Source organism: Hyla sarda, chromosome 3 (assembly GCF_029499605.1).
Source record: "Hyla sarda isolate aHylSar1 chromosome 3, aHylSar1.hap1, whole genome shotgun sequence".
Lineage (NCBI taxonomy): Eukaryota > Metazoa > Chordata > Amphibia > Anura > Hylidae > Hyla > Hyla sarda.
In genome coordinates, this window is record NC_079191.1 from 142,896,649 (window position 1) to 142,920,509 (window position 23,861).

A 23,861-nucleotide genomic window follows, 5' to 3' on the forward strand; every position below is an offset into this window, starting at 1 on the left:
CAGGTCTTAGGTTCAGCAGTGAATTATTAATTTCTCTAACAAGTCTGGAATAGTACAGCCACTATGTACTTTCTATTTACCTGCCCATTTGAAAAAATAAAATAAAAAATAAAAACATATTTGGCTTTTCTATCAAGCATTTTTATTTGCCTTAGTTTTTTATGTTCTTGCGTTAATTCTTTTAGAAAATCTGAATAGCATAGCATGCTGCACTATTCTATCCACATAACCTGACAAACTCATTATCTGTCAATAACAGTGATGGATCATAATCTGTCCCGATCCTGCAGAAATGGAAGCCATGACACCTGTGTGAGCAGACCTTTCATCTGTACATATGTAACAGGTTGTAAGCCTTCCCCTTAAATGGGTACTCTGGTGGAAAACTATTTATTTTTAAATCAATTGGTGCCAGAAAGTTACACAGATTTGTAAATTACTTCTATTAAAAAAATCTTAACCCTTCCAGTACTTATCAGCTGCTGTATACTACAGAAAAAGTTATTTTCTTTTTTGAATTTCCTTTCTGTCTGACCACAGTCCTCTCTGCTGACACCTCTGTCCATGTCAGGAACTGTCCAGAGCAGGAGCAAATTCCCATAGCAAACCTCTCCTGCTCTGGATCGTTCCTGACACGGACAGAGGTGTCAGCAGAGAGCACCGTGGTCAGACAGAAAAGAAATTCAAAAAGAAAAGAACCTTTGTAGTTTACCAGCAGCTGATAAGTACTGGAAGGATTAAGATTTTAAAAAAAAAGTAATTTACAAATCTGTTTAACTTTTAGACATCAGTTGGTTTAAAATAAATTGTTTTCCACCGGAGTACTCCTGTAAGTCAACACCCTAGTCTTTAAAGGGTTACGCCAGTAGAGAACATTTTTTTTTTTTTTTAATCAACTGGTGCCAAAAAGTTAAACAGATCTGAAAATTACTTCTATTTAAAAATCTTAATCCTTTCAGTACTAATCAGCTGCTGTATGCTCCACAGAAAGTTGTTTAGTTCTTTTCTGTCTGACCACAGTGCTCTCTGCTGACACCGCTGTCCGTGTCTGGAACTGTGCAGTGTAGCAGCAAATCCCCATAGCAAACCTCTCCTGCTCTGGACAGTTTCTGACATGGACAGAGGTGTCAGCAGTGTGCACTGTGGTCAGGCTGAAAAGAACTATACAATTTCCTTTGTAGCATACAGCAGATGATAAGTACTGGAAGGGTTAAGATTTTTTAAATAGAAGTAATTTACAAATCTGTTTAACTTTCTGCTACCAGTTGATGAAAAAAAAAATAAAAAATAAAAAACAGTTTTCCACTGGAGTACCCCTTTAAGACATACTATTGTATTTATCTGCTACAACGGGCCTATAGTTGCCTCCTTTCTAAGAGGTGATACACTAGTTTAAATATTGGCATATTTCTTTCATTTATCATTCACAAATCTTTCTTAAATGCAGTACATGCAGTCACATATACTTCTTAAGCCTGTATACACATGTACAGTATTCTACACATATCTGGTGTGCAGGAGTTGAAGCTGCAGATTTCAATGTAAGCTAAATAACTGAACACAGCTTTAAAACCTGTGCATCAAATATGCACAGGATACTGTACATGTGAATTGACACTAATGGTGCATTAAAACGTACAGAATCCTGCGCATGTTTGATGCTGCAGATTTTAATGCACACTACATGACTGAAAAGAAATCTGCAGCATTAAAAATGCGCAGAACACCATACTTGTGAGTAGGATAAATTCACACATCCCTTTGCTGCAGATTAGCAAAATCTGCTACAGTGTGAACTGGATTTAAGGGTGTGTTCTCACACACCAGATCCACTGTGAATTTGAAGTTGCAGATCTGCAGTTGCAAAATCAGCTGTTGCACATTTTACAAAACAATTACTTTATTAACATGCCAATGAAAAATACTTAAAGGGGTATTCTGATGGAAAACAAATGTTTTCTAATCAGCTGGTTCCAGAAAATTAAACAAATTTGTAAGTTACGTCTATATAAAAATCTTAATCTTCCAATACTTATCAGCTGCTGTATGCTCCAGAGGAAGTTGTTTAGTTCTTTTCTGTCTGACCACAGTGCTCTCTGCTGACACCTCTGACCGTGTGAGGAACGGTCCAAAGCAGAAGAGGTTTGCTATGGGGATTTGATCCTGCTCTGGATAGTTACTGACATGGACAGAGGTTTCAGCAGAGAGCACTGTGTTCAGACAGATGAACTATACAATTCCCTCTGCAGCATACAGCAGCTGATAAGTACCGGAAGTATAAAGATATTTAAATAGAAGAAATTTACAAATCTGCAAAAAATTAGTTTTCCACCAGAGTACCCCTTTATTTGCCTTGTTAAAAAGATTTTACAACTTCAAATCTGCTGCAGATCTGGTAAGAATGCAAACTAAGAATATATGTAAACTGTAGTTACTAGAAAACATGGAGGGAACACAAAGCACGCTAAAGCATATATTTTCAAGTAAAAATGAACACTGCTCAAAAACAGTAAGTAAATTTAGGTCACAAGCTTATCTGTCAAAATTCCCTGACTTTGTCTATAAAGGATTCCAAACTGAATGCTATAACATTCTATTTATTGTTAATATTTATCAATGTTGTTGGTAAACTGCAGTCTTAGCCATACTTCTATGTAAGTAACAGAGGAGACTGATTCTGTTGCCTAGGGTCAATATCCCATTTTTATTGACCAAGTCTGTGGCTATAATTATATTTGGAGCACTGTGCCCACTTACTAGTTAGCTTTGAGTGAAACAAGGTAAATGCCATATTTGAGAATGCCTGACTATTAGGCTGAAATTCCACATTTTTATTTTATTTTAATTTAATGAACGTTTGGCATGACCGAACAATCGTGTCTCAATGAGGAGGGGTGAGCCGTAGCCAGACAGCTCTGGCGGAGGCTTATAACTTCCAGAACAATAAGCGTTGGGCAGTTAAAATTCAACATGGCCAACCCCTGTCTTCACTGACATCTGTTGATCGGGTGTCAGGAGGCCACCATACAGACTGCACAGTAAAACCCATCAAAGGCAGTGTGTTTAGCCGATTATAGATTAAGCTGTATGGGCATCTTTCAGCAACAGGGCCCTACACCCATAGTTCTCTGACTGTATATTTGCAAGGCAGATGCACTTAAAGGGAATTTGTCTGCTATAGGTAAGGTTAGCAACTACAGACATCTGTCAGGGATCAAAACTGGTCTGATGTGCCCACAGCAACCAATCACAGCTGAGCTCTCATTTCTTGTATTGCTCTGGTAAATTGGAAGAGGAGCTGTGATTGGTTGCTATGGACGAATCAGACAGTTTTTGTTTAGACAGAAAGATGCTCCCCCTTGCCTCCTTGTCCCTCCATGATTAACAGTCAGGGATCGGCCTATGGCACCAAGTCCTATCTTCTGATTCTATGGGCAACATGAATACAAATAGCAGTGCATGCATCGTGACTGTCTGAGGCCTGTACCCACAGCAGAAAGTCTAAGTACGGTCACTGCTATTTGTGTTTTCGTATTTCAGTTATACTACACTCCAGTGTGGCTTCTTAAAATTAAAGGGCGTGAAAATTCTTTTTGCCCTTAATGTGGGTATGGAGAAATGGGCTTTCTTCATTTAATATGAAAGAAATTTCGCATTTTTGGATGGAAGTCTTTGCACAGATAGGAGAAAAGCTTAGTAGCTCAATAGACGTGTTGATTAAGATGGCTATTCTTGGGGAAGTGAGGGGAACAGGAAGATTAAGTCTGCTATACTTTAAACTTTTTTTTCCTGGCTAAGCTGGTCATTCTGAGGTTATGGTTTAAGAAGGAACCTTCTATTTGGCATTGGAAGGAATGCAACCTTCATTGGGGGACACCTAACTGATGTGCACATGCTCTTGACACTAGGAGGCGCTGACACTAGGAAGAATAAAGTCTGCTCCTCCCTGGCAGAATATACCTGCCCACTGGTAGTGAGGTAATCAGTTTTTTCACAAAGCAGCAGGAGAAGCCAACAAAAAACATGTCCGAAGGACCCTAGAAAGAATCCCAGGTAAAAAAATTAAAATAAAAAATGGAAAAGATAATCCGGACAAAAAAATAAATGAAGAATGTAAAGGTAGATAAATGGAAGAAATGGTGCGGTGTCCCCAATGAAGGCTACGAGAAAGAGATGTCACAGCGAGTACAAAAAAAAATCTCCTTTTCTCGGTCACTCTTCATTAGGGGACACCTAATTGATGGGACGTACCAAAGCAGTGCCTTAGGGTGGGAACAACAACCACTAGAGAAAGGGAAACAGTCGGAGACCAAACCCCCTTGTCCGTAAGGCCTGCCGACGAGACCCCAGGCCAGAAACAACCGAGGCCCAGAAACTGAGCAACTAAAAGGTCCCACGACCATGGAGACTGACCAGGACGACAAAGGAAGAGACACTACACTAACCTACAGTCCATATAGGGAGACAAGAAAAAGTCGACTAGGAAGCCAGATGGGCCGGAACCATCCCGGAAGTCGGTAGAAAATCAACCCCAAGGAGTACAGAGCCAGACAGAGGGCTAGCTTGGCTGGGCACAACAAGAGAACCCCATGCAGAAGAACACAGACGCCAGAGAGAGCAGTGTACGCCTGAGCAGAAGGCGAGCACCGAAGGTGGAGACCAGAAAACCACTGGATAAAAGAAAGACGGAAGCCGGCTCCAGAGAGGTCTCCCGCATAAGATCAATGACCCGAACATCTGGAGACCCAAAACCCCTGTCTCAGGGGCCTGCCCCAGGCATCCAGAAGGCAAAATTAGCTGGAATGGTGTAATCTGGATGACCCAAATGCCCCCCATCACGGGAGTACATGAATGAACCCCGAAGAAGAAGACTATAGCACTAACAGCAAAAAAAGGAACAGAATGCCCTGAAAAAGGGTCATCCTGGAACGCCGGAGCGACAGACATGGGAACTGGAGGCTCCTGAGTCACCTTGAAGACTGACACGGAAGGATAAATGGCCAAGAAGAATAGTGGTACAGAAAGACCACCCCACCAAGGGATCGCTGAGAAATCTCGGCAGGATCGCTACCCATGCCCAAGACCTCAACCATCACTAAGGCCCAAAGACCTGGCGGGCCAACTCAAAAAAGAAGACATGCCACCGCAGTCTAGGATAGTGTCCAGGCCAAGGAGACAAACCAGAGTTGGACCCCAGCGGTCCGAGAAGACCAGAGCACTCTGAAGCAATGTCCCGTAGGACGGGAATGGAGGGAAAAAACAAAAGGGAACCCAGCAGAGACTCCCAGGTACGCGGCACAAGAATGTCACCCTAAAAGACTGTGTTGTCAGTGTCTCACAACAGACACTGTCAAAGGGAGGATACATATACCTTTCCAGGGAGATTGTGCCAAGAGAGGAAGAGAGCAATGGCAGGACCCAAAGAACAGACAACGGCTAGACTGGCCGTCGCTGAGTCATACATGAGTGCATAAACTCCTACAACAGAGAAGAACACCAAGGCTGCATGAGCAGTAGAAGAAACAGGAAGAAAGCCAGGCTGCAATGGTGGGCAGTAAGACCTAGTGTTGCTCGCGAATATTCGCAATTCGAATATTATTCGCGAATATCGCATATTCGCGAATTCGCGAATATAGCGCTATATATTCGTAATTACGAATATTCGTTTTTTTTTTTTTGTTTTTTTTTCTTCACAGTACACATCACAGTGATCACCCCTCTCTGCTTCCAGCTTGTGTGGTGTAAAGAAGGCTCTAATACTACTGTGTGAGACTGGCGTGCAAAAATTCGCATATGCTAATTTGCGCATATGCGAATTTGCGCGTATGCTAATTTCGTATATGCTAATTTTCACATATGTAAATTTTCGCATACGCGAACTTTCGCATATGCGAAAATAAAACGAGAATATAACGAATATGCGAATATTCGCGAATATATGACGAATATTCGTCCATATATTCGCGAATATTCGCGAATTCGAATATGGCCTATGCCGCTCAACACTAGTAAGACCACAAGCACAGGCAAGGAAAAAGCTCTACTGAATGCTTTAAGCAAAAAACAAGGGCCCAGCCCCACCTATATAAGGGAAGAATGAGATGGCTCCATCTTGGCAGAAGAGAGCGCACAGCGAAATAGCCCCCCAGTGGAGGGTAAAAAATAAAGGGTGGTCAAGAGAAAATCCAGGCACCGACCATGCCAGCACCCTGATCCCCGAACCCCCTGGAAGGGGAATTGACAGTGCTCCAAGGACTGTTGAAGCAAGGAAATGCTGCCCTATGGCGACAGGACAAAGTACTGGGCAGACTGATCCCCCAAGGAGCCCTACGACAACATACAGTGGGGATCAAAAGTTTGGGCACCCCAGGTAAAAATTTGTATTATTGTGCATAAAAAAGGAAAGATGGAAAAATTACTGATTAGACATTCTTATAATATGTCAACCAAAGTTAGATTTTATTTCCATCATTTACACTTTCAAAATATCAGAAAACAAAAAAAAAATGGTGTCCGCAAAAATTTGGGCACCCTGCAGAGTTAATATCTTGTCCTGCCCCCTTTGACAAGTATCACAGCTTGTAAACCCTTTTTGTAGCCAGCCAAGTGTCTTTCAATTCTTGTTTGAGGTATCTTTGCCCACTCTTCCTTACAAAAGTCTTCCAGTTCTTTGAGATTTCTGGGCTGTCTATCACACACTGCTCTTTTAACCCCTTAAGGATGCAGCCCTTTTTCACCTTAAGGACTGAGCCCTTTTTCGCAATTCTGACCACCGTCACTTTACGCATTAATAACTGAAACGCTTTTACCGAATATCCTGATTCTGAGATAGTTTTTTCGTGACATATTCAACTTTATTTTGGTGGTAAATTTTCGGCGTTCCTTGCATCCTTTTTTGGTGAAAAATCCCCAAATTTCATGAAAATTTTGCATTTTTCTAACTTTGCAGCTCTCTGCTTGTAAGGAAAATGGATATTCCAAATAAATTAAATTTTTATTCACAAATACAATATGTCCACTTTATGTTGGCATCATAAAATGGACATATTTTTACTTTTTGAAAAAATTAGAGGGCTTCAAAGTAGAGCAGCAATTTTCAAACATTTCATGAAAATTGCTAAATCTGAAGGGACATATGTTACAGAACTACAACTCCCAGCATGCCTGGGCAGTCTAGGCATGCTGAGAGTTGTAGTTTGGCAACATCTGGAGGGCTACTGTTTGGGCATCACTGTAACAGTGGTCTCCAAACTGTGACCCTCCAGATGTTGCAAAACTACAACTCCCAGCATGCCCAGACCGCCTTTTGCTGTCTGGGCATGCTGGGGGTTGCAGTTTGGCACCCACTAGGAAGAGCAGTAAATATCACTTAATGCCCCCTTCCTATCCCCCCCCCACCATCGTTTCCCTACCTGCACCGTGATCTCCACTGATCGCCGGGCCCCATCGCATCTGGTCCTCAGGTAAAGGCCTCCATCTTCTCCCCCCGTTCTTCCAGACATCCAGGGGTAGGCAGAACGGGGGGTTGCCATGGCAACCCACTGCTCTGCACTGCCATTGGTCAGAACTCATTTCTGACAAATGGCAGGGGATAGGAGGAGATCGCAGCACTGCGACCTCGCTCCTATCCCTCAGGATGATCGGGGCTGTCACTGACAGCTCAGATCATCCCTATTTTCCGGGTGATCGGGTCACTAAAGACCCGATCAGCCCGGAATAGCAGAACCCCCTCTGCGATGTGCCGGGATGCCTACTGAATGATTTCAGCAGGCATCCCGGTCCGGTCCCCAACCGGCTAGCGGCGGGGACCGGAATTCCCACGGGCGTATGCATACGCCCCACGTCCTTAAGGACTCGGGATGAAGGGTGTATGCATACGCCCGGCGTCCTGAAGAGGTTAATGTCTATCCATAGATTTTCAATTATGTTGAGGTCAGGAGATTGTGAAGGCCATGGCAAAACCTTCAGTTTATACCTCTTGATGTAATTCCCCGTGGATTTTGAGGTGTGTTTAGGATCATTATCCATTTGTAGAAGCCATTCTCTCTTTAACTTCAGCTTTTTCACAGAGGGCATCAAGTTAGCATCCAAAATTTGCTGAAATTTTATTGAATCCATTTTTCCTTCTACTCGTGAGATGTTCCCTGTGCCACTTGCTGCAATGCAACCTCAAAGCATGATTGATCCACCCCCATGCTTAACAGTTGGGCAGAGGTTCTTTTCATTAAATTCTGTTCCCCTTCTTCTCCTAACATACCTTTGCTCATTCCGGCCAAAAACTTTGAATTTTAACCTCATCGGTCCACAGAACTTGTTTCCAAAATGTACCAAAACGCAGATTTTTGTGGTGAGGACGTAGAAGAGGTTTTCTTCTTATGACTCTTCCATGAAGACCATATTTGTACAAGTATCTCTTTATAGTGGAATACTGTACCACAACTCCAGTGTCTGTCAAATCTTTCTGGAGGGATTGTGCAGACAAACGTGGGGTTTGAATTGTTTTTCTCACAATCCTGCGAGCTGTTCTGTCTGATATTTTTCTTGGTCTTCCAGATCTTGCTTTAACTTCCACTGTTTCTGATGACTGCCATTTCTTAATTACATTCAGAACAGAGGATATTGACATCTGAAAATGTTTTGCTATTTTCTTATAGCCTTTAGAGATGAGCGAACTTACAGTAAATTCGATTTGTCACGAACTTCTCGGCTCGGCAGTTGATGACTTATCCTGTATGAATTAGTTCAGCTTTCAGGTGCTCCGGTGGGCTGGAAAAGGTGGATACAGTCCTAGGAAAGACTCTTCTAGGACTGTATCCACCTTTTCCAGCCCACGGGAGCACCTGAAAGCTGAACTAATTTATGCAGGAAAAGTAGAATCCCCGTCACCCTGGGAGATCAGGGGAGGCTTAAGAGCCATGGATTGTATCCACTTCGCCCTGCCTAGGGTCCAAAGGACACGTCAGATCACACAACCGGACACAGCGCACTAGCAGTGTGTTACCAGAACTGCAGCTGCAGATACTTCAGCCCTTGGAGAAGTGACAGATGCCAGAGAAAACCATGCAGACCACTGTCTGGCTTACTGGCATGGGTCCATGTAGAAAATGGGGCACTCCTGCAGTCACCTCGAACTAGCAGTGGGCTACCGGAACTTAAGCCACAGATACTTCAGCCCTTGAAGAAGTTGGCAGGCGGCAGCGAAAACCATGCAGACCGTCATATGGCTTACTGGTAAGGGTCCATGTAGACAACAGGGCACTCCAGCGGTCACCTCGTACAATAGTGGGGTACCACAATCCAGCCGCGGACATGGCATTGGAGAGATTAGTGATAGGCGAGACTCCTGGCTTAATGAGAGCAGGTGCAATCCATGGCCACGCAGGGACACTCCCACGGAGAACTCGCCGTGGACGAGGGGATCCAGGACAGCAGGCGTGGATGTGGCAGCCTGTGGAGGAGGGAATTATGTCCGCATGTCAAAAACACCTGCAGACATGGCAAACATGTTATGGCAACCAGTGGTAGAGGAGAAACAGTCCTGACTGTAACCCCGGTATCTTCCAAGTGGTCATGAAATCCCCGGCACGACCCGCCACAGCGAGTCACATATGTCTCTTGGCAAAAACAGGCCAGAGGCATACCTCAATAGACTTAATGCAATGTAATATCAGGTCCCATACATGGTGATGGAGACTATAAGGGGGGCCCCAGTATACAGTCCCAGAAAAAAAAAAAAAAAAGATAAAACTCATAAGAACAGATAGTACACTTGATCTTGGCCAAAAGGCAGAGAAGTGAGATATAGTACAGGCTAAGGCTGTAATTATGTGTCCCTAGAGGTCACGAGGGTGCAGGCACAATTTAATTATAGTCCACAAGAGGGTGCCAAACACCACTTAATGGTCTGAGAGACCAGCAGCAGAGAGTACAATTTTTTTTTTAAATGCACACACTAAGTGCAGGGAACAAGGCGCCTTGCACTCACACTGACCTAGAGATCCCAGAAGGTAGAAGGGGCTAGGAAGCCCACACAATGACCCTCATGCAGGGACACTAGGAATATTCATGCTGCAGCCTCGGAGCGGCAAAGGTAGGGAGCAGTGCGCTTAGAAGCGTCTGCTAAGGAGGAGCACAATGCCAGTGGAGGGGCGGAGCCAGATGCAGGCGGAGGGGCAGCGATAAACGCCGCTGAAGGCACCATCTATACATCTGCATGCTTACCCGCCGGTTACAGGCATGATGTGTGTGGCACGCGAACCAAGAGAGGAGGTGCTGCCTGGCCTCCTGGTCTGCGCGCTCTCAGGGGGAGAAGAAGGGCGGAGCCACGTACGTCCATAACCCCCTGAAAAATGGAGAGGAGGCATAGTCTGGCCTCCTGGGGCGTGCTGGCTCAGGGCAGGAAGAAGGGCGGCCATGTGCCGCCTGAGCCCCCAGCGCGCTGCAGACCACCAAGTGGGGAAAATCATAGACGGTAGAAGTAGGAACAGCAAGGCTGTTCAGAGGAGAGCCGGAAAATAACTCCAGTGGAGAGAACCGCTGCAAAAGGTCGGCGGCTGTCCTCCACAGGACCAGATATGCAACAGCACAGCCCCCAGGGCGCCCCAACATAATCTCCCAATAAAGGACAGCGTCCCTCTGTAAGAGAAAGAGGGGAGGGGGGGGAGGGAATTTACTCACATGTCTTCTTACACTCACCTCAAGATGTCTTCAGCCAGCTTTTAAGTCACCTGCATCACCTCAGGTTGAGACAGCAGGACGAGCAGGGAAGATAGGCGGATCCGGACCCTAGATGCAACCCCAGGCTGTGGCCGTTGGCGGGAAGGGGTTAACGGTGCATACTTTTATGTCCTGTGCCCATTAGTTGCATATGGACTGCAAAATAATAAAAAAAGACCAGGTGTGGGGAACTCTCAGACCTGTGTCTTGCCTCCTAATGACACTAGCTAAAACTGCCAGGGAGGAGCCAACTTTTTTCTTCCTAGGGTCAGCGCCTCCTAGTGGCAAGAGCATATACCCATCAGTTAGGTGTCCCCCAATGAAGAGCAGCTGAGAAATAATAACTTATGAAGCAATGATTGCAAATTGCTCTAAAAAGCTTATAAAAAAAAATTAGGGATCATGAAATTATTGGAAACAACGATTTTTTTCCCGTCTCTCCCGCATTGCGGATAGGGGTGGGGGGAAAAAGGGATTAAGGGTAAAAAAGTAATTTTTTTATCCAAGGCTATTGGTGGACCCTATATCAATAAGTTAAAATGGATAATCTGGGGGAATATCCCTCGTAATATTGGGGTTGTAAATGTTGTCCCTTAAGGACTTTGCCCAATTATATTTTTGCATTTTCATTTTTTTACAAGATATCTGCATCATTGGACTAATACGGCTACTCAAATTTACTATATATATATATATATATATATATATATATATATATTTATTTAAATTTATTGAACATGAGACTTTCAATAAAGAAGAGATTAGGAGGCATGCCAGCCCATGGCACTTCAGGTGCTCTGTCCTGTATGACACTTGTCTCCAGATAAAAAACAAACAAGATTTGGAAGCATACAGAGGGAGATTTATCAAAAGCTATGTAGAGTAAAGGTGGTGCATCTTTCATTTTTAAAAAGGCCTGTGAAATATGAAAGAGGCGATCTGATCCCCCCCGTGTCCTGCTCGCAGCGTCAATACACGCGCCGAGAAGCCACATGGGCCTGCGAGTCCCCAACACGTACTCGCAGTGTACTCACAGACATCAAGGCGCAGCCGCGATGTCTAAGTACACCGCGCATGTGCGTGCTGACTCTCATGTACCTGTGTGGTTGCTCAGAGCGGCGCATTGCCGCTGCGAGCAGGACACGGGTCAACAGCTGGAGGCACAATATAGGGTCAGGTCATCGGCAGATCCGCAGAGGAAAATACGCTGCAGATCAGTTACATGTGAACCTACAAACTACCCTAAAAACATGTCATGGGTATATTTAACTAAGCCTGTGCATAGGAAAGGTTGGTCAGTTGTCCATAGCAACCAGGTTGCTTCTTTCATTGTAGTTGCTAACCTGGCAGATTCCGTTTAAGATATGGCTTTAAAGCAAATAAAAGGGTGTCCATACTTTAAACTGAACACACCTTTTAAAAAACATGAAAAAACTTCCTAAACAGATAGGAAGAGTGTGCCTTTAGTATAAACCTCCCTATTGGATTATTTCCCTAAACGGTTTTCAGGCTTGGCCTATGAGTTTACCAACTTCAGTCAATGGCAATCACATTTTAATTCTATAACTCTAAGATTCTTGCTAATGGATAAAGCATGAGTTGGTCTGGAGCACATAGTTCTAGTCAAGTGAATGGTGGTCAGTGAGTTTGAAATGAAGACACAAAACCTGCTGGATATTACACTCAAACCCTACAGAGAACAGGTCACAATGTGGACTGTAAAATGGGATCACTAACCTCATCTATTGCTTTCTTATAGCTCTTTGAGCAAGGGAGGGATAATCAGCATCGGAGAAAGCAGAGCAGGTCAAGGGAAAGCCACAGGGAAGGAAGCAGGTTAAAAATACAAGTGTTAGTTACATGCTTGTCAAGCTTTTTGAATGGGCAGATACACAGCCAAGTGCTTGCCAAAAAGCGCACAAAGTACACAAAACACTGCGAATGTGTTGGAGCATCATTAACAGACCCTGGATGCTGCTACCTGATAGATTTATTAAGTCATTCTTCATTCGCCTTAGATATGTAATGCAAACATACATCAATGAATATTACTTTGAATGTTTTGCCCACAAGAATTATTGCAGATTATCCAGTGGTATTTCCTTGAACGTACCTATTAACACATTTCTAATAAAAACATTGTTGAGAAGCCAAGGATTATATAAGAAGATGACCTTTGCAAATAGGTCTGTGGAAAACATGCTTTATGCTGTAATATATAGGGCAATGTACATATATTCCAGAAGAGAAAGAGCTTGCTCTCTATTATCAACTATTGGAGGCAGCTTCCCTATCAGCGTGACCCCTAAAGAGCCTTGAAACATGACTAGGATATATCAGACAAACCAAAGTCTCATCCAAAAGGAAGAGGTATCCAATCTGTAGACATCTGTATCAGGGTTGTTGCCCCCAACATCAGGACAGAGCAGAATGCTGGCACTCTGCTCAAAGACACTAATTACCCTCTCAGACCCTCATATAATGGCCTGAAATGTCTTTCTACAAATGGGAGTATCTTCCTTTTAAAGACTTATTTGGCTGATAATCCCTAGCCATAATTCAAAGCCTTTTGGGGGTCTGAGCAGTAAATTCCAGGACAGCAAGAGGTGGCACTACAGAAAAGATTTTTTTTTCCATTGGAGGGCAAGTCAGAATATTTTTTTCCAGGGGGCATTACATGGCTTATAAGATTTACATCTTTGATGTTCTGCCCAAGATGATAGATGGCCCTCTCAGACCAAAATCTAAATATAGTCATTGTTATAGAACTATTACCACATAGTCAGGCATATGTGGTTTATAATTACGGTACTTTATGATATTTGGATCCTGCTACTGTAGTCGAAAAATCTTTCCTCCTCATAACCAGGGTCTCTTATACAAATCTATAAAAGATGGTAATTCTCTCAATCTTAAATTAATACAATAAAAATTATTCAATTTAGTTTTTAGTTATAGAACTAAAGTTATAATGAACAAGTCAAAAATAAATTTTAAATGAGTAACCATAGTGTAAGCGGTTCTCTCAAACACTTCATTTCATAGTCTATCGAGATGCTGCTGCTACACTCTATCACTAATGGGAAATTAAAATACATTTGGCTCAAAATCTCACCTCTCCTCCTGGTGCTTGCATTAGGCTTATTACATTTTGAAAATACAAAAGCACTTTCTATAATCTGTGCTTACAATACAGAGCTGCCAAATCAGTGAATAGTAATATAAAACACCAGCAGACTATGTTGTGTTACTCACAAACCTGTCATCTTTTAATGTCAAAGAGAAAGCATGCTGACGAATGCCGCTCAATAGAGAAATTAGTGGAAAAAAAACATATGGCAATTTATAGTTCTAGTTATATGTGAACCAGTAATGACAAGCTGAGTATCACACTGCTGGATCTTCATATACAATGCAAATAAAGGTATTAAAGGGAAACATTGATTTACCATTTTTTGCAGTGTAGTTACCAAAGATAACTTTTTGTATGATGTCCCCTGAAAAGTGATGTATCCTATTGGACATGAATTTGACGATGAACCTCAGCGAGAACAAAAGATGTATCTGCTCACGTAACTTTAGGAAAACTAAACGCCATAATAACATGCCAGAATATTGTATCGCTGGGAGTCCTGGTGCTGACAAGACCCCCACTGATTGCTAGAATGATGGGGCAGAATTGCACAGCTGCATGTTCTCCGCTTAACCAGCCCTTAAACGGGTACTCTACTGCTCAGCGTTTGGAACTAACTGTTCCGAACGCTGCAGCCGGCGCTGGGAGCTCGCGACGTCATAGCCCCGCCCCCTCAATGCAAGTCTAGGGGAGGGAGCGTGACAGCCATCATGCCCCCTCCCATAGACTTGCATTGAGGGGGCGGGCATGACAAGATGAGGGGGCGGGGCTTTGACATCACAAGCTCCCGGCGCCGGCTCCAGCGTTCGGAACAGTTTACTCTAAACGTTGAGCAGCTGAGTACCCCTTTAACCTGCTGTTTGTGGACAGCTCTCACCGTATGCCCAGTAAGATGCCAATCAGCAGCTGGTGGCTGGAGAATCCTGAATATTATGAATATACTGGACTCTGGTGGCATTGTGCACATTCTATTAAATTAAACACAGCATGGGCTTACCTATATGCTGCATTAAGGTCAGACATGTTACTTTTAAGGTGCTTGACACGCAAAAACTTTTCAAATCAATGACAAATTATTGATCAGATGGACATTTACTGTACATCATTACCATGCTTGCAGCCAGCAGAGATGAGTTTCCGCTTAGCCACATAAGAAGCTGAATTGTTGCCCAGAAATGGCTCTACAGAGATGAAGACTGTAAATGGCACTATAAGAAGAATTTACGTTTACAGGTTGTTATGCTGATAACATTGCTTTTTATGGTAGTATAATCAATAAAATAAAGTACTGTTTTACTTTTTGTCAGCTCTCTAACTGCAGTCACACTGGCCAAATACAGTATTAGGATTCCAAATGGAGTTTCTCTTCTGTTACCCAGCATGATTGGCACTCCCAAAGGTGCCAACATGATACTATTCTAATTCTTCTTGTCCTAAATACTCATCTGTTACTGGATAATTGAGGAAACTGAAGAATAATAACTGTAGCGTCTGATAAAATGCTGTTAGGATGTTAGTCAATGTTCCCCTACCTAAGATGCCTGTGTAAAAAGTGGACAGTCCACATTATATATTTAGTGTGCAAAAATAGTTTTATATTTTGTAGTTGCAAAAATAGATGAATTCTTGTAGCTCTTTTGTTCCACAAAATGGAATACAGTGCAACCAAACAGGACACCTTGTGGAGAAAAAGTATTATGACAATGTGTGACACAGATAAACATGCAATAAACCTACAGCTGGTCGACTTGGTCGCGTCATATTGTCTTCAGTTTTTGCATTCAATCCATCGTTTGGTAACACTGGAGATCCTTCGGGTTTATTGTTACCCGCTACAAAGAAAATAACATGGTATTCAAATTAGAATTGTTAACATGATGACAACTAGCTACTGACAATAAAACAAGAGTTCCCATCTGTATAAAGTCTCTCCTCCTCATTATTTGATGTAACTCCACTTTTGTGCGACCAACAACTGTATGTGTAGTATATTCTGAACATAAAGGGGGAGATTTATCAACCTGTCCAGAGGAAAAGTTGCTGAGTTGCCCAAAGAAACCAATCAGATTGCTTCTTTCATATTTTTAATAGTCCAGGGATGTGGAAATCCTATCGCCCGACGCCCGGGACAAGTAGTTTTGGGCATCGGGCAGGTGAATTGTTTATAGATTTAGCCCTGTATCGGGCTAGCAGGGACAGACAGACGTCCCCCTTATTTTTCATTACTGCCGGTGTGAGGCGCAGGAGCGGATGCAAGTCTACACCTCACACCGGCGCTCAGTGTGTATGGAGGGGCCGGCGGCGGCCCCCAGCAGACCGCAGAGCCCGAGGTCGCACGTTCGCATTACATAATTGAGCCACAACCCCCTTATCTAATCCTCCCGGAGGATGGAGGACGCAGCTACACATAACACAAGAAGACAGGGGGAGAGAAAGGATGTCCACAGCTCGGCACACAACTCCTCCCCTCCCCCGCACACCGCTCTATCCCTCCCCCTCCCCCTGCTCTTTCTTCACAGGACCTAATCCACCACGGGGAGGATGCATGTTTGCATGGGGAGAACACAGAGCAGGGGGGGAGGGGAGAGGATGTCCAGTGTGAGGGGAGATTTTCAAACCCATGTAACCTCACACCGGCCGGGACTACAGCTCTGATGTCCACTCATGGCCAGCTCAGGTGAGGAGGCAGAGAATGCAGACGGCGGCGACAGGAAGGGTGGTTGTATATGTAGGGTGTGAGTGTATGTGTGATGTGTGTATAATGTCTGTGTGTGATGTGTATGAAATGTATGATGTGTGTATGATGTCTGTCTATGTGTGATGTGTATGTAATGTATAATGTGTGTATGATGTCTGTCTATGTGTGATGTGTATGTAATGTATGATGTGTGTATGATGTCCGTTTATGTGTGATGTGTATGAAATGTATGATGTGTATAATGTCTATGTGTGATGTGTATGTAATGTATAACGTGTGTATGATGTCTATGTGTGATGTGTATGTAATGTATAATGTGTGTATGATGTCTGTCTATGTGTGATGTGTATGTAATGTATGATGTGTGTATGATGTCTGTCTGTGTGATGTTTATGCAATGTATGATGTGTGTATGATGTCTGTCTGTGTGATGTGTGTATGTATGTGATGTATGATGTGGGGTGGGCAGCGGTGTATGTATGATGTGTGTGTATATGTATAGTGTGAGTGTATGTGTGATGTGTGTATGTCTGTGTGATGTGTGTATGTAATGTATGATGTGGGGTGGGCAGCAGCAGGTGTATGTATGATGTGTGCATATGTATGGTGTATATGTATGGTGTGAGTGTATATGTGTATGATGTATCTGTGATGTGTGTATGTGATGTATGATGTGGGGTGGGCAGCGGTGTATGTATGATGTGTGTGTATATGTATAGTGTGAGTGTATGTGTGATGTGTGTATGTCTGTGTGATGTGTGTATGTAATGTATGATGTGGGGTGGGCAGCAGCAGGTGTATGTATGATGTGTGCATATGTATGGTGTATATGTATGGTGTGAGTGTATATGTGTATGATGTATCTGTGATGTGTGTATGTAATGTATGATGTATGATGAGGGGGGGGGGGCACTGCCGCCAGTTGTGCTATGTAATTTTATTTATTTTTAGTGTCTTCTGGCCACCCACACTGAATTGCACCCCCAGAATCCCGCCCTTCATACTCATCCGCCAAACAAGAGCCCCACGGATGCATGCAAACACGCCCGAACCAAAACTACAACTCCCAGCATGTTGCACCATAACCTAAACTGTAGAACTATAAAGTGTAACATGCTGGGAGTTGTAGTTTTGGTTCGGGTCAGCTGCAGAGCCATAGGCTGCATCAGGGCATGCTGGGTGTTGTAGTTCCTAACTGCAATTCCCAGTATTCCCTGACACAGACTATGGCTCTGCAGCTGACACAAACCAAAACTACAACTCCCAGCATGTTAAACAATAACCTTAACTGTACTACAATACAGTGCAACATGCTGCAACACCCACACAACCATAGGCTGTATCAGGGCATGCTGGGAGTTGCAGTTGTCTAGTAACTAAATGCAACTTCCAGCATTTTCTGACACAAAATGCAGCACATAAACTGGAGAAGCAGAACCCCCCCCCCCCCCCCCCCTCAGTAACACATAAGTCCCTATGAAGACTGAAAAATAGTAATTAAAATATTTAAAAAAGTGCGTATACATGTGAATAAGCCCCTTTCCTAATAAAAGTTTCCAATTTTCTTTAAATGAAAATAATGTACAAAAATAATCATAAGTGGTATCGCTGCATGTGGAAATGTCCAGGCTATTAAAATATAATGTTAATTAAACCGTACGGTGTAAATGTAAAAGAATAGTCCAGAATTGTTCATTTTTGGTCACTTCATATTAGAAATTTTTTTATGGTGATCAAAAAGTTACATCTAGACTTTTCTGGGCTTGGCCTGGGTGTAAAAGGAGCTACAACTTTCCCGCCGCTAATAGCCTGGCATGCTGCGATCACCGTTGCCGCTATTAAACCATTAGATAACCGCTGTCAGCAGTGTCTAAAGGAATCTTATATCCATCCCTGGTGGTCTAGTGGGGGGGGGGGGGGGGATCAGACTATTTTGGTCGAAATTATTTTATCTACCAGGACAAGTGGATTTTCTTGAGGGACAAGTAGATTGTGTTCCGCTTTAGTCCCTTGGACAAGTAGTTTTTTTTTTTTTTTAATTTCCACACCCCTGTAGTCTCTGGAAAATTAAAGAAGCAATCTGATTGGTTTCTATGGGTAACTCAGCAATTTCATCACTGGTCCAACCTTTAAAAAGTACCTGTCACCAAATAAACTTTTCTAAACTACCTCAGGATATGTTCCCCAACACTCCTCCCACTCTTAAAATTTTTATTCTTGCCCACATAGTGCGATCTCAAAGCAAGAGAAAGGGGGTGTTTCCCAGCAGGCATGACATAACTGAAGTCTGCTGGGTGACCACATCATTGCAGTGCTGTGATGAATAGAAGACCTCAAGCTCTGTGCATCTTTCAGTGAAGCCCTATGCAACTTTCAGTGAGGCTCTGTCCAGCTTTCAGTGAGACTCTTTGCAGCTTTCAATCAAGCTCAGTGCAGAGAAAAACTTCCTGAGTTTGGTCTCCTGCAAGGTCGGGAGGAGACCAAACTCACTGCATTAATTGTGGCAGGGAACAGAACAGAGCCACCTAGTGACCGATTATTCTATTACATTTTAAACATTTATGTTGATAATTTTAAAAGCAATTGAATAGGAAAGTGTCTGCTAATTACACAAGGAACACTATATTAAAAGTTTTATTTGGTGACAGGTACTCTTTAAACCTGACATCTCTGAAAAAAACTGTTGCCAATTAGAAAGTCAGTAAGCAGCCATATTCATGAACGTTTGACTACTTGGTGCGTATATCCAAATAAGTCTATCCCGATTCTGCATGTGCTAAATATGCTGGGGTTGGCTCCGCTCTCACGTATACAGGACATAATACTAAAATAACCCTGAAGCTGCTTTTCTATTGAAATACAGTACAAGGTTGACATTTTTCTATCAGTATCACTGCTTATAAAAGTTTTGTATTCTGGAAGACCAGCATGGGCTGAACAAAAGTGAAAACTACAAAAGCTGAAGAGATAATGAACCAGAACATATCTGAGAAATAAGAGCTGTATTGCTCAGTAAGTATCATAGACCGTATTAGGTATATAGGGTAATAAAAGTTAAAAAGTTACTTCAATTTACATTTTTATTTTTGCAGGTGCTATATGGATTGGAAAAAAAAACAAAAAAACAAGTGGTACTTGTCTATCCCAATTACCCCTCGCTACTGGGTCCAGCAGCTTCCCAATTTTTTTCTCTGCTTCCAAGATGCAAAGTCTCAGCAGGACACTTCTGCATCCAGCAATTGGCTGAGCGGACAGGTCTTGCTTTGACATCCGGATTTGGAAGCAGAGAGAAACATTGAGCAGCAGGGGACCAGAATTTGCTTAAGCAGGAGCTGTGGGGGGAAAGCAAAGTAGGTATGTATCGCCTTTTCTAAATTTTTATACTACCCCCAACAAAATCTAAAAATAACGTATTATACTGGGTTCCCCATTTAAATAGTAAAAAGTATAGCTACCAAGAGAGTAAAACAGATTTGATTTAGGTGAAATATTCTGGAATAGGACTAGCAGTTTTAACTCCTCCTTGGGTACATTAACTTGGATGCGACATATCTAGCTATAGATATTGTACACTGTGTTCTTTGAAAGATTCCATTGTGATTCAATGTTCTAAGACAAGAACTCAGCTGGAAATAGGATGGAATGCCAACCATAATACAAACACAAATCTTTATAAAAGGAAAGTGTTTTATTAAACTAATTCACCCTGGCACAAAATGAAGCTCTACTCGCACACAGATAAAGCTAAAATCAAAAGTCAGAGCAATGCTCCCACGCACACAATCACTTCCAAGAGCTGCATGTGGGTGTAAAAGTGCAAGGCACTGTTATTATTCAGTGCTGTGACAATGCAGCCCTACTGCTCGCAGTGTCGGTGGTGTATACTCATGTGGGTGTACCCTATAAATCTGACTGCCAAGCAGGAGGATTTCTACATCAGCCTCACCTCGAACTCTGTTTCTTTCACTGGAACCTGCTTGAGAACCTGGCTGGGATCCTCCTTGTGAGCTGGGTTGGGAGCTTGGCGTGCTGGAGCTGGAAGAGCTTCCGCTGCTAGTTCTTTGAATGGGGTTTTCTATGACCGTTTCAGTTCTTCTCAGATCAGGGTTACTGTAGAACATAACACTTAATGAAGTCTAAAGATCTCACTGTCCTGAGAGATAGTTACACTGAAGCCAATTAGAGGAGGTTAAAGGTTACCACTACGACAGTGCAAATCTGTATTTCTGAGAAACCCTAAAACAAATATTACAGTGCCCTAATGAGCTTCTTAAGAGCCTATAACTTTCTCATTTGGATATCTTCAAATAATAAATTACAGGGAAACCTCTCCAAAAGACCACCTCTTTAGGAAAGCCACTGCCTCATTGAAACCAAATTCTGTAAAATGGATTTCTAGTACTCATATGGATTTATAGGGGGAGATTTATCATAAACTGTGCAAAGGAAAAGTTGAATAGTTGCCCATAGCAACCAATCAGCTTGCTTCTTTCATTTTGCAGAGGCCTTGTTAAAAATGAAAGAAGCAAGCTGATTGGTTGCTATGGGCAACTGGGCAACTTTTCCTTTGTACAGGTTTTGATAAATCTCCCCCATAGTCCTCATACATTATGCAGTGTGGCCATTTTCTTTTGGAAAGACCACCCCTGTACTAGACCACTTTTCAATGTAATTTTTGCTTTTCTTTTCAGAGAGGTTTCCCATAATTTGAAGAAAGACTGAAATATGGAATTCAATTACAGCAGCATGCAATTATCTGTATGAGAATTAGATCCATAAAATGTAGATAAGTTATAAAAATGCCAATACTGTGCTCTTTTACACTATACTGAAACAACTGGTGCCAAAAGACACCATCCAGGGTGGCTTTTCCACACATAATTATGGACATTTATCAACGGGTTTAGTCAGGTTTTCTTTACTATAATTGTCACAAAATTGTCGCAACTGCGACTACGTGATTTTTTGTGCGACATTTTGACTGGAAAGCGAGAAAAGCAAGTTTTCCAAAAATTAACTACGTAGTAATAATTTTAAAATGTACTACGGGTAGTCAGGTATTTATTAACTGCGACAGTCGCAACAGGGTTAAAAATTGACTAAATTTACTCCAGCTCAAACATGGAGCAGAAAAAGCTACTACCAAAGTAAAAAAAAGGAAAAATTGCTTACGTGAAACAAAATTATCAACAGGCTGAAACCAGTTGATAAATAAGTCACACATAAGCAAAAAAAAAGTAAGGAAAAAATTACTAAAAAAAAGAATACATAAGCAAACATTGATAAATGTCCCTCAATATTGTTAAAATTCTTATAACATCTACTATCACAATAGCATAGGCCAGACCCTATGTATATGACGATAGAAATGTTGATTATTCTTTTATCAACAGGTTATCAATTCTTTTATTATGGTTGGGCTGAAGGATACAAAGAAACATTTCCTCTATAAACAGTGCAGAGCAAAGATATAAGTAAGGCTGCTTTCACACTGTGAAATAGTTCCGTTTAGGAACTTCCGCCAGAAGTTCCGTCACTATATCGGCGAAACCCGGCCGTTACAAAAACGCAGTAATTTTTCCGCCACGATGTCCCGTCACTATATAACGCCCAGAAAGAATTACGGGCATATGCGGGTGCAAACGGGCAGTTACAAAACCCCATAGGCTGCAATGCACTTTAGTCACGGCCGTCAGGGGTTTTGTAACGGCCAGGTTTCGCCGATATAGGGACGGAACTTCTGGCGGAAGTTCCTAAACGGAACTATTTCACAGTGTGAAAGCAGCCTAACCGGATTTAGATTTATGAATCTATTATACTAAACCATTCTTTAAAATGATGCACCTTGCTCGCACAGGCTGTGTGCTCAGTCTACTTCCTAGATTACTGCCATTCCCAGGGCAGTTCCTCCTTGCCAGTGCTGGAGATATTGAAGTAGTCCTTTGAGGCACCTGAAAGTAGAAAAATCTCAATCAGCGAACCAGTTAAGGCATAAATATAATCTCTCAGAAACATCACAGAGGTTACATAGCTGGGTATTGTAGACATAAGAATACACAGTAAAAGCTTAATACATATCAGAAGAATGACCTTTGGTGGAAGATCTTCCTCCTGACGTAACCAAGAACTACGATCAAACTTGTTGTCAATGCGAGGAGGGAGAGGAGGATTCTCAGAGGTCGGGTCTGAATTCTGCCTTGGCATCTCAGGCCGGTGAGAAACCATGCCTTCTTGGAATGCAGACATGCCCTTAGCGGACTGTTCATGTAGTGATTGAGATGCTGAGAGGGATGGTCCTGGGGTTTTCACGGACACCAGCATTGGAAGTTGCTGAACAGATCATGAATATAAGTTTAATTTCATGTTTTAGGAAGCAGTTTTTTTTGTATAAAACAATATGAATACTTTAGACATTTTAATAAGGAAAAAGAGCAGTCTGAAGATAAATTACAATGGGAAATTTATATATAAGGCTTTTATTTATTTATTTTATATTATTATTATGTTTTACCAAAAAGAAATGAATATAGTATGTTAAGTCTGAGTGAACAAAATGATAAAACAGGGAAAGCGTTTTGAGTCTTTCATTAGCTGGAATATTATGTTGAATCTGTAGTCAAATGACCTAGAGATACAACTGACAACCATTTAGTTAAATGTGTTTTCATTGAATCATTGATCAAAACGGATTGTAGAGCACATCATAAGTCTCAGATAGACAAATTGAACAAAACCTTATAGAATTTCTTAGATAATCAGCACCACTGGGACCCCACCAATCCCGAGAACAGTGACAAAATCGTCCATGAAATGAACCTGAGTACATTGTACGTGTACGGCCCCCGTTCCATTCATTCTCTATGAGGCCGTTGAACAATGCAGAGTTCAGCACATAGAAATGTTTGGTGGCTTCATAGAGAATGAATGGAGCAGTGCACTCTCTTCCTTCCAGGGACAATACTGTCCCAGTTTTTTTTTAGATCAGTGGGGTCCCAGCAGTTGTACTGGCACTATGAATAGGTGATAAGCTGCAATGGAAATTTATCTTTAATACTGTGAAGTTTAGATCCCTATTTTTTTATGACACTAAAGGGGAGCAGACAGCTGGTTCACCCGCACTAAACCGAATACACAGGGTTATAGTGTGGATGAATTGGATTAAAATGCCTTTCAACTGTGGTCAGTCTTGAGTGCTCTTCCTCCACAGCAGCTGCCTCTATCCCTAGAACATGCTCACATAACTTTCTGTGCAGTTCCCTTGTCATGAGGCCTACATAGATGAGACCACAGGTCAGTGGCATGATACACAATCTC

At 42.4% G+C, this 23,861-nt stretch overlaps 1 protein-coding gene and 1 pseudogene across 15 annotated transcripts in view; both read right to left on the minus strand.

The window, feature by feature from the left end:
- The window catches only part of TNIK (TRAF2 and NCK interacting kinase), a 350,539-nt gene that overhangs the window by 45,657 nt on the left and 281,021 nt on the right, over positions 1-23,861 (minus strand). For 11 of the 15 annotated variants that reach the window (XM_056565180.1, XM_056565178.1, XM_056565177.1 and 8 more), the window contains 5 exons: positions 22,638-22,877; positions 22,392-22,498; positions 20,494-20,657; positions 15,587-15,681; positions 12,454-12,477 (listed from right to left, as the gene is read on the minus strand). In XM_056565180.1, coding sequence (XP_056421155.1) covers positions 12,454-12,477; positions 15,587-15,681; positions 20,494-20,657; positions 22,392-22,498; positions 22,638-22,877 — 630 coding nt within the window. The remainder of the gene's footprint in view (positions 1-12,453; positions 12,478-15,586; positions 15,682-20,493; positions 20,658-22,391; positions 22,499-22,637; positions 22,878-23,861) is intronic. The other 4 variants (XM_056565175.1, XM_056565179.1, XM_056565187.1 and 1 more) reach the window with 1 other exon arrangement.
- Positions 9,667-9,799, minus strand: LOC130363249 (U2 spliceosomal RNA; annotated as a pseudogene).